The sequence below is a fragment of the Dufourea novaeangliae genome, unplaced genomic scaffold (assembly GCF_001272555.1).
Source record: "Dufourea novaeangliae isolate 0120121106 unplaced genomic scaffold, ASM127255v1 scaffold57, whole genome shotgun sequence".
NCBI lineage: Eukaryota > Metazoa > Arthropoda > Insecta > Hymenoptera > Halictidae > Dufourea > Dufourea novaeangliae.
Window position 1 is genome coordinate 2,523,129 of NW_015373937.1, and position 12,467 is coordinate 2,535,595.

General features: G+C 30.4%; 1 protein-coding gene across 1 annotated transcript; it reads right to left on the bottom strand.

The window, feature by feature from the left end:
- Window positions 1–743: 743 nt before the first annotated feature.
- On the bottom strand, window positions 744–2,062 carry LOC107185435. The gene is made up of 3 exons (XM_015573108.1): window positions 1,695–2,062; window positions 1,508–1,622; window positions 744–1,041 (listed from the first exon to the last, which is right to left on the bottom strand). The coding sequence occupies exons 1-3, from the start codon at window positions 2,060–2,062 to the stop codon at window positions 775–777; spliced, it is 750 nt and encodes a 249-aa protein (XP_015428594.1). The 3' UTR covers window positions 744–774.
- Between the last annotated feature and the right edge of the window lie 10,405 nt (window positions 2,063–12,467).

Consider the following 12,467-nt stretch of genomic DNA (forward strand, 5'->3'; position numbering starts at 1 on the left):
GAAGATGAAATTAAATTTTAAGCACATTCGTATTCAAAATACAATAAAATAATAATTTGACATTTTCATAAGTAATTAATAACTGAAAAATAATTTTAGAAAATTAAATTATAAAATAATTATAAATATTATCTTATTTAACATTTGTGTGGGTGCATTTATAGTAATGTTCTTTGCTGAAATTGAGAAAAAACTAACAATTATATATTTAATATAGTTCCTAAAATTAAAGTTTTGTCATGTGTATTGAGTAATTTCTAACTTTTTATTTGGAAAATAAGTTTCGTTTATTTTTATCAATAGTAGCATTGTCTTACATATTTGTTTTCTATTAAAAATTTTATTTATACTTAAGTTACTTGTAATGCCTGGAATACACAATTTTATATATTTTAAGTATAATGAAAAACCAAAAATATGAAACTAATGTATTATATTAGACATTTTTGGAATGTAAACAAGTAATAAATATTTTAAATATTATGAGAATAAGCATTTAAATTGATACTTATGTGTGCGTGTTTCTGTTCTGAAATTTAAATAGTTGAAAATTATAAAATTATAATTATATGAAGATCAATAAAAATATTTGGAGTAAGAGATTTGATTATTACGTTTTATTTAACAGTTAACATAATCCTTCCTGTTAGCATTATTTTTTAATAATTACAAAAAAATACATTTGTGGAAAGAATATTTTATACATTTCATCTCTTCTTAAACATAAATATGAAATTTCCTTGGACTAATTGCAATGTGTAGTGGCATAAAGAACTAAAAACGTTTATGCCATTCTTTTCGTTTTTTATAGCAATATTTCAGTTTAGCCCATATACCTTGACACATGTTTTGTAAGCGAACATCATGTTTGGTAATGGAAAATGTATAAATATTCCTAACTAACTTTTTTGGAACTTTTAATTGGCCTTGTTGGATTAAACTTAAAGCAGCATATAATTTACAACGAGCAACTAAAAGAGGATCTCCAAGACGCAGTGCTAAGTCAAACTGCTTTACAGAAATTTTTCCTGCTATCTCAGCCTGTGTAAAATATGTTACTTTTGATTTAATGTGTAATATATTGTTATAATTTTTTTCCTTAATTATGCAAGAAGAAATAAAGGAAATAAGTATTCAAGTTAAAAAGTAACCCAATACGTATACAAGGTGTAACAAAAGTGTTGTAGGTCCCTAAAATGGGTCACTCGTGAGGTGATTTGGAACAAATTTTGTTTAGCAAAAATGCTATCCAATGCTTTGCTAACGAGATAGTAATGAAAAACCCCGACCATTCAGAACACGGATCTGCAGGCCGAGCTCTGATTGGTCAGGGTTTTTCGTTAATATCTCATTATCAAAGCCTCGGAATAACATTTTTGTTAAAGAAACACTTGTCACAAAACATCTCACGAGTGACCCATTTCAGGGAACTACAACACCTTTATTACACCTTGTATATTGTACTGTATACATCTTTTATATCTATTAAATGTTTTTCCAAACTTACACAGTATTGGAATTCTTCTCCTAAAGCTGAAAATGCTCCACCTAAAGTAGATAACCAAGACATAGTATGATCAACATCAATCCTTTCCAATATCATCTGTGTTATCCTTGTATTCCTGAAACATGAAAAATTCCATTAGACATAATTTGATTTAGCACTCAAAGAGTATTATATATTCCTTTCTTACCAGTTGTAATCTAAAAATTGTTTCTTTGGTGTACATAATTTCATTAAAATTATCTTTGAATGTATTTTATCTGGAACTCTATGTGCTAAATATTGTAACAGTGTGTTAAGCGCAGCTGTACGATATGTTCTTGAATTCATTAATGTTACAACATAAGCTGATACAAAATAAGCATTTTTATTGAAGCAAATCTTATTTATTTTTTCTATCCTGTGTCCATTGTATCTATTTACGTTAGGATCTATTTGATCTGTAATTTTCCTCTCTTTCACTTTTTGATTGTATCTAATTACAGAAGAAGATGTAATAATAAAACTGTCAAAAATTGTAGTTCCTTTATGTATGATCAACTTTATTGAATCATCCATTTTCTTTAATTTGAAGAAATGAATGCCCTTTTATGTATATAACAATGTTACTTCGTTGTATGTAGACGCATTACCACGAACGAAATAACAATCTAAACAATACATATCAAAAGTATCACAAATACTGTTTCAAACAGCCCAATACCTCTATCCTCAGTACAAATTAAAAAAAATTATGTCAATACAAATAAAGACAGCATATATTTTTTAAAAAGCTTAAGCCAACATATACTTCCGAGTTCTAACATTTCTGACACATTTGTAAATTAATGCTTTTATATATGTTACGCAAAATTCTGACTAGATACTTTGAGGTTAGAAATTGAATTGACTGCATGTGTAAAGGAGATGCGAAAACTACTAGGAATAGCAACGATATGAATGCTTTTGCTAATAAATTATTTTTGTTTTAACTATATTGGTTTTAACTCTTAGAATCTACATGTTTTGTATATATATTAAGGAAATGTTAGTTTACAGTAAATTATAAACCAATTCTTGCAACAATGTTTAAAGTATGTAACATAATGCATACGAGTGTACATTTTAAATGTATTTAAAATAGTGCTTCTACAATATTTCTAATTGTGAAATTTTTTTATTTATGGTACAACAAATATCGTAAGATTATAAAACGTTTTATTTTAAAGTTTCTTAAAATATTTTACAATCCTCAACGGTCACGACTAACTTGTTACATACGTAGGACAATCATAAAGATAAAATCATATGGTGTCGTACGAGCAAATCGTAAATTTAATTTTGTAATCCTTTTTATAACAGAAACTTTAAAAAAAGCATTATATTAAGTAACGTTTGTATACAGTTTTAGTTATTAAAATATATTTGGTACGACTAAATTAATGTTTTAATAAAAACGTCTCTATATAACTATACAAATTTGAATGTATTTATACGATATTAACTCAATTTTACAACTTTATATGTGATGTTCATAGAATCATACGTGCAAGTGTTTTTTGTATATAAGTAAATTCGTTTTTTGAAAAGAAATTACTCTGAATATTATTCATTTTAAATTGAGGTTTTTCATTGGTTATTGTCACGCAACATATAATGTATCGGAAAACGAAAAATGATTTATGCAGTTAATGTATGGAATAAAGTATCAAAGTCGAAATTAACTTTGATATTATAACGATATAAAAAATATAATTAAATAAAAAATATAAAAAAATATGAAACGTAAATGTTTGACTTGGATTCTGGACTATATAAATTACATAAAATAATTAATAAATAATTGAATATTACGCATAAATCATTACATTTAATATTGTATGAAAGTTTAAGTATTTTTGCAGAAGATAAGACAAGACACGCTGATATTTAATCTTTAAAATCTAAATATATATTTATTTTTGTACCATTACAGACAATATGAAGATGATAATTTCGTTGAAAATAGAATGATACACCACAAATACAAAATTGGTACTATTAAGAATTTTCGAAAACTAATTTTGATTTAAAAATTAATCAATTAGTCGTTTGAATAGTTATTATTTGAAACACAATGAACATCGATTTTTGAAATGTACGTTATTGGAAATGAATAAAAAATTAGAAAATTGGATCAGGGCAATATAGAATGTGTTTTGCGCCACTGTGCGCAGTATACAACGGCGCAGTTATTGGCATTTCCCAAAATTTAACCGACCAGTCAGACTCAGCAGTCTGAACACACCTCTGTGACGAACCAATCAGAACTCCGGTATCTATTGTTGCGGTATAGTAATTGGGGCAACGTGTGACAATTGAAATTCAGTTTGCTGGGTAATATTTATAACAAAATGAAAAAGGGACTATCTCGAAAAATTTGTACAGTTTTTAACGACGGGTTTTAACAGGTCTTTTGAATAGTTTTCACGTTGTGAAGAGTACTGTTACGAGGCAAGCGGTTGACTCGTACGTCGCTGGACGTCTACGAGTACCCCACCTTGCTATTCGGCCCAAGCTTTGACGAGATACCTCTATTGGTATTGGGGTCTCCGACTCGATCGTGGCAGGTTGAACTTACCCCGTTTGTCACTGAGAAAATAGCCTTGTACAGTGGTACGTTATACAGTGTAATATTGAAACATTTTTATTCGTTTGTTTCTCAGTGATATAGAAAAGGGACTTGTAACATTAAACGAGTTCCTGTTCATTTTCTACATAGAGCGTACCCGTTGCTGACATTTCTTACATTAAACACGCGACGGCAAGGTATGGCGTTTTTGAGAACGGTGCCGCGTTGCAGTGCCGGTAAAAAGCTAAGGAAGTGTGTACCACTTCCTGTCGGGTTTCTCGAGAACGTAACGAAGCCATCGGTGCAGTTGGTGCAGGTGCACGAACGTGAATACACCGGCGCTGCTGCTGACGTGAAGCCGGCTCCACGACAAGTCGACCCTTTGGATTTGAAGTTTAACGATCCAGTAGCTGCTTTTAAAAGCAAAACTACTAAAGAGCTTCTCCGTGCTTACGTTGTTTATCAACTATGTTCGCTGGAGTACATCGCCGAGAACAATATGAAGGTAAGTTGTTTGGGTAAATTTTTGTCATATCGTCGTGCACTATGACGTCCAACGTGAATTCTACCCGATATGTATTTGTCAGAGATGAATTACATACTTGGATTACGTACGTCGAAACGGAACTGTACGAACTTGACTTTGTCTTTCTAACAATGTACCTCGGACACGACATTAAAATATAATCCGTATGAATCAATGTATCCATAGATTTTCGTGCCGATTGCGACAGCATTGAAAGGTTATTCTTGGAATTTTATATTTCCTCTTAAGATTTTAGTCAAGTAAATTTATTAATCGATCGGCATTGTTGTCATGATTTTCAATTTTCTGTTGTCGTTCATTTTTACCTTTCTACTCTTAATTCCATTCACTTGTTATCTCCTTCAATTATCAGGCATTTTCTAATTTTGAATTCTTAAGAGTAGTTTATTCATCTATTTAAACGCACGTGTATCTCTTTCCGTATGAAAACAAGCCGTTTATTTAACAATTAATAGAAAATCTCGTGTATAACATGAATTACAGACTCTTAATGTAGTTTTAAAATCGACAAGATGCTTTGATCAAATACGATCTATTTACACAATTGTCTGTGATTCATGAAAATGTCGCCCTACTGATAGCTTAATTGGAGCAAGTAATACAGGGTACGGCAATTAAATCCGCTAGTGGAAACGCACATTTGAAAGTAACGAATCTGTCGATTAGAATTACATTGATGGATTTATGTGTGTTGTGTTCTATTAGGAAAAAAATTGTTCCCCTGTAGTCTCTGCTAGTCAATTACACGCTGCGTATACTATACGTATACACATCGAAAATATGCATACGACATCGATGGTAATTAATACATAGCGGTTCGTTTGGGAATCCTAGTTGCGTGTAAACGGTTCGTTAGTTGGCTTCTTTAGGTAAATATAACTTTTTTTGTCGTAGGTAGGACAGTGAACTTTTACTGAGAATTGAGATTTGTACGTAATTTGTACGACGACGTGGCATGCCGCGTTATTGATTTTACTAACGCTTAAACATCGAATCGACCTAAATAGTAGCAATTTTCTGGCAAACTACTACCAGCAACCAATTATGTAACTTTTGAGGAATGACCGGAGAATCATAAAAATCTGGTATTCGACGAGAGCTATGTTAACGGTCTCGAATATTTTACTTTTTCCACTGCTGCTTACTCATTTTGCATGTACTCCGTTCAAAATGTTACACGACGTATTTTTAACGACGCGAATAATGTCAACTATCTTTATAATCGCTAATTTCTACGTGTACAATATGTCTATTATTTCATAAATGAATTTGTACTTATATTCTAATACAGATGACGAAGTAATCAAGGTAGAAAATAGCTGAATACAGTGCGTAATAAAAATGTTTACATTGAACAGTAATAGAATAAAAATAAAAAAATATGTAAAATCGTTATGTAATACATACATGTTCTAACGATATAAAATGAAACTTTTGTTTGGAAATTCAGTTCTGTTCTGTAGGTTGCCATAAAAGTATTACATAATGTAATTTAGTGATACGCAAAGTGAACGTTAATTTGGCATTCAAAAATACTACATATTTTGAAAATTTCACTCAATATGTAACCCTGTACAGAGGTTTTCAATGAAGCTATATTTTTTAAATGTAGAAATGTTATGCAAAGTGATTCAATAATTTATATAACAACGCATTTTCGTAGTAGACAATTCTTTATTTGTAAATTCTACTTATTAAATATTGTATATTATCTTTTCTATTTAAAAAGATGGAATCATTGTTTTGTTTTAAAACATACTTTCCATGATTTTATTTAAAAAGTGCATTCCAGCACTACATAATAAATGTTTCCATTGAGTAACCACTTTCGGAACATAAAATGGTAGTTTTCAGTTTTTATCAAAGTTTATGCGTTTTTTTAATTTATTGGGAAATATTGAATTAAATTTGATCTACACCCATGTCGTCATAAATTATGTCTAGATGTTACTCGTAACTACTTTGGGTTTTATACTTCTGTGGAGGTTTTTACAGATTATCTTGGAAGTCAAAAATCGTTTATTTGCAAATTCTGCTTGCAGCATTAAAAGTTTAATGTAGGATATATTTCGATAGAAAGTTTTAGATAACTCCATTATTTATGTATTCTATTCTGCAATTAATTTTGTGCAATTATCTTTTACATACATTTATTATGGTGCAAGGTGTATTGTAAATTAGTGAAACGATAAAACCAACCGAAGACTTCTTTACAGTTTGTAAAATTGAGAAATCTTACGTAATATTTAGTAACATTTTCTACTTTATACCTCTTTTTCCTCATACTGGGTTTAGTATTGAAAAATTAATATAAACGCCAAGAATTTTAGTGTTGTTTTAATGCCCAGAACGCAAGAGGATACAAACTTGGATAAGTTTGATCAAATCTGTATCTCATTTTTAACTTAATGACATACCCATAACAGGATACGTATTTGTTTAGTTTCAACAACGTTTACAAGTTTGTTATGTATATTTACAATATTTTTTGTGAAAAATATTTGAAGATTCAAATCTTCAATTTAATTCTCGATATAATTCTGCAAAATGTCGAACAAATTCTATTCGACTAACTATGTAAAGGTGCGTATTCACCAGCGAACAGTTCACAAACACTGTTCTGTATCCAATTGGGATTCAAAAATGAGGAACAAAGTGGCCATGTCAAAACTCTGATATTTTTTTTTTTACCACTGCTGTGTAACCACTGCTTCGTGTATTTCGATGTGTCATCTTCAATTTCTTTTGTAAATGGTGTTAAAATCACTTCCAATAATTCCGTGTATTTTCTCGAATTAATTTTCCGAGTATTGTGACAGATTGATGTCTGTGTCGGCTCTGAATGCAACCCAAGTCATTAATGAGCCATCACCGTAGTTACGACTCAATGCCACGTTTCTTTTCTTTCCTTAAACTTTTTTCTGTACACCTCTGTATATTGGTCAAACGTTTGTTCAAAGACGATGTTTAACTTCCGATTAAAAATGTACGTCCAGAAATGTGATATTGGTATCGATTCAAGAAGAGTCGGTATTGATACCTGATACCAAGTACCCAGAGTTTTGATACGTATCGATACTTCCTACTGTGCACTTTGGGTATTGAATCGATTGAATATCATTAATAATATTGGTAGCGATCCCATCACATTTATAATTATTAAAAATTTGCGGGAGCCACTTTAAGGGGGTTTTCTCATGGCATTTATATGCACAAATTAACAAAAATAATTTTGTTTATACATACCGCATCGTGGAAAAGTTTTCTTTTGGTGAAGTATAAGTCCAAAAGAACTGAACAATTTCTGTATTTAAAGCTATTTGTTCTATTTCGTAACGTTACAAAGTTATATTTAAAAAAAAAAACGAAAACACAAAAATTCGGGTTCAGAACCTTCTCTTGTGAGTCCGAGTCGAAGAAAAGGACAGCCAGTGAAAAAGAAAAAGATAGTGAGAGTCAAAACAGAAATATAAATAATGTTTCCACCTTTTGCTCGCTTCTAAAGTTCGAAAAGTGTGACTTAACACATTCTGGCTCTGAGGTAGATATGTGTTTTATCTACCGCAACCAAGTTATATTGTGTTTTCACTTGTTTTTAGCAGAAAGACATTACTAACTGCTCACTAATATCCCATAGTGATATTACAGTAACAAACTTCGTCTTACGTTAAACGGTAATTCTTCGACTTCAAAAGACACCACAGTGTCTCATCATCTGTCAAGTTCAATGTCCGATCGACTTTAAATCTTCACGATGTAAATACGTATGTTTGGATGCACTTCCTACAAAATATACGCAAAATCGTAAAAAAAGAGGAAGTAAAGATGAAAACTTTAAAATGGATAGAAGGAACATTTTCTTGGCCATAATTTTTAACCATTTTTTCTGACCATATGCAACAGGGATATTCAAGTCAGACAAGACGCCCTGTATAGTATAGAACTCATTAAGATGTGTATTTGAAGTTTGAAGAATTATATTGCGATCAGTCCATCGAATGGAAGCTCCAATTGTATTCCTGACGCGTTGATCCCTTCTTGTTACGTATTATATCGATTTTAATTTATATCGGCTTCGTTCTTACCCGAGGACAGGATTAACCTCGAGCTCTGTTCTAAATATCATTAAGAGCAAACTGTTACTATGGACACACATGACCACTATTAGATTGTTGCACGTGAACTAGTGGATTTTTTGGTGACATTTTGTATTATTGACAACCTTAAACGAATATTTTCGGTAAAATGAGTTTCAACAAATTCTATATATGTATTGTTCTTAATGAAATACAATTATATTTATATGATTATTATAAAAATCCAATTTTGCAATTATACTATTCTTTCCTGGCAGTTGCACCATTCGGGACTGATAACGTAATTACAGAGAGGAGAAATAGATATGATTTTGTGGTCGTACCATCTATATTCATTGCCATCCTTCACTCTTTCATCGTCCGTTAGACTGACAATGAATAGCAGGGATGGCAGTTTTATTTTAAAAGGGTCGAAAATTCCTAATTGCCGTGAGGGAATAGGCTATATTTCTCAGAATTTTAAATCTGACTAGTCTCTTTGCTGAACGAGCATTTTACTAAATATTACTCTTTATCTGAAGTTTAACTATACCCTTGTTAATTCACAATTTCCAAACTTGAACACAAATATGGAATTTAATGAAATTTTTTACTCATTCTTTATTTCAATTCGCTTTAAATAAGTTACAATCAATGACAATATCGTAACAAAAACAACACCATCTAAACAATAGAGTGCATATTAGTATGTATGTATACGAATATTTCATGAAAAGCTGGAACATCTCAACTATAGGAACCTCAAATGAAACGAATTCAGAATATACAATAAAAGAACAATTTTAATAGTGTTCAGGCGAGGCTTTGTCTTAGGAATAGTTGTTCTTGAATATTCGTCGGGTGTTTATGCTGTTGAATATAATTTGATTAATTATAATAATATTTTTTTTTCCATTTATCTCTACAAAATAGTTACATTTCGCATGCAAAAACGTATGGCAAATATTAAATAAATTTTCTTACAAATATAGTTTTATATAATTTACTATACAAATACAAAAATGGTACTTACCATTTTTTAAATAAGAAGAATGCTCGAAGTAGTCAAAGTGACGATGTATCTACTGAAAAGGAAATGAAGTTTCAATCAACGTAATTTTTATCTACAAGTAGACATTTTTTTTTTGTAATATGTTTCCCTTTTTTTATGATAAATAGTTTTCTTGTATAAGATTTCATCGGGGCAAAAGTATTCGTACATTACTATTCGTTAGTATTAATATTGCAATTAATATTTTGTAGGATTATCCTTTTCACGAATTACAGCTTGCAAATTGGTTGGCATGGAATGTATTAAATTTGTAACAAAATCTGGGGATGTTCTAATTCATTGTTCTTTCAAAATCTCCTTACGAGGTTCTTTTGATTTAATATAGTGTTTTCTTATTTATTTTTCAAGTTTCCAACATACGTGTTTAATGGGGTTCATATCTAGTGACTACGGGAATGTAGGTAATATATGGGGTGTACTCTATGAAAGCCATTGACACAGTATAGATATAGGCTGTGTTGTCTGGGTCATTGTCCCGTCGAAAAGAAAATGTATTTCCGGTTCCCAATTTATCGGCACTGTTTTGTAAATTATCGTTTAAAATATTTAAATGAAGATGTTTATTCATTATTTGGTCAATACTTACATACTAGTTCTCCAACTCCTTATCCAGTAATACACAGACAATTGTATGTTTGTTGGATCTATTTCAGTATTTGGTTTCCTCTATATACAGTGTGTCTCACAAACACTGTCCACTTAAATATCTTGGTTATTTCAAACAATACGAGAAAATGTTACTCACAGAAGTTATAAGGTTTAAGAAACTATTTACATAATATGGTATAAATGGTATTCTTGCAAGTGACAACATAATATGATGTAATGGTATTCTTTTGCTTATTGACTTCGCTTATAAGTGGTTTTTCTCGGGAATACGACCATGAAAATGACTGTCACGGTGAATTCTTCGGCAAAGTTCTGGACGAACTTGTTTTCCAAATATATCAATGATCATTTCAGTAAGTTTTGCAGCAGAGATTGTTGGATCTTTCTTGTACTTAACGCACGATAGCCCGTTTCGTTAGGCTCCTGGGTCATCCAGAATAGACTTCATTTTGAAGGGATCCAGTGTTTTTTAATGTTTTTACAATGTTGTAGATGGCAGATTCACTTCTTCCTAACAATTTTCTGATGTTATCATATGCTTTGCTTCTATTATACCATTTAATACCCAGTTGCTTCCTTTGGACACGTTATTTATGTAAATTTTACGATTTTGCCAATATTCACAGTATTGATCAAGGCAAGTGTGCTACATGAACTGATCATGTCAATATTTACATTTCATCATGCTCACGAAACGTTTATCTAGTAAAGCTTATACATATTGTTCGCACACTTCTGCGATGTTCATATAGTAGATGTTTCTCCGAAATACTTTATAAACATTGCTCGCATTGTCGGAAGTTCTTCAAACTTTACATGAATAAACATGACAGTTTTACGTTCCTACTAAAATGAAATAATTTTGGGATTATTAACATGCTTCATTTTTTTAAGCATCAAACATTTCATTGCGATCAAACATTTGATTCCAAAAGCGTTTGGTCTATTTTCATGCAGGAGTAAAGTTTATTATGCATTTTATATTATACTATATGATGTTATATTGTATTATGTATTGTACATATAAATATATTATACCATTTAATTTAGTCATACGTTGAACGCTGGTAGTTCTAGTCTAAAAGAAATTCATCTCGATGAATCATTTTTGATTATCCCGACGTATTGTATTATCAAAACCGACAAAATTTTTCAACAGACTTAATTAACTGTATCAAAAGATCTAACGTCGTATTAGCGGTCTGGGTTTCCCAAGATTAAATCTGTTCGAAACAGAAAAATGATTGTCGATCATCCCATTTTTATCGAATCGATACGTACTGTATCAACCAATGGTTTTTAAGTGTGTCGATAATTAGCCCGTGTATATATACAATATATAGATTATTTCTCTTAATACTTTCTTTTTTAAATAAGATAAACACGTCAAGAGATAAACATACGATTCGAAGGAATTAACAGATGAATGAAACAATTTTAATTAACAAATTAAATAAAAATCATTTTATTAAAAGTAATATAAGAATATTTTTTGTATCGAATACGAGGGATTTAACAGAAAAAAATGAAACATGTTATAAAACATTAACATAAGCATTTTAACGCGACATAATAAAGATAAATCAGGGTCACACAATTAATACATTTACTATGAAATCAATTGATTGGGGAGGACACATCGATTATCATTTGACCATGAATGCTTATGAATTTGTGACAGATGTAACTGACGAAGAGTATATAAAATAACCGCTGATACCGGACATGATGAAATAAAAATATAATAAAATTTAAAATAGACATTATTTCTAGAAAATTATTTATTGAGTTTATAAGGTTTTATTTAAATTATATTTTTCATAAATTATTTTTGTAGAAACAAGAGTTTGCATAAGAATAAAAATAATTTTTGTATAGAAGTGACACACAGTTATTTGAAAATCACCGTTCTTCAAATAAAAATTGGTAAATATTTAAAATAGGGGAGGCAGTTCCGATGATCTTGACCTTGACTATATATACCAAGGTGAAGGTCATCGCAGCTGCCTCGCCTATTTTAAATATTCAGCTAAAAATTTATTATTCAAATAATCAGTTTACTATTAATC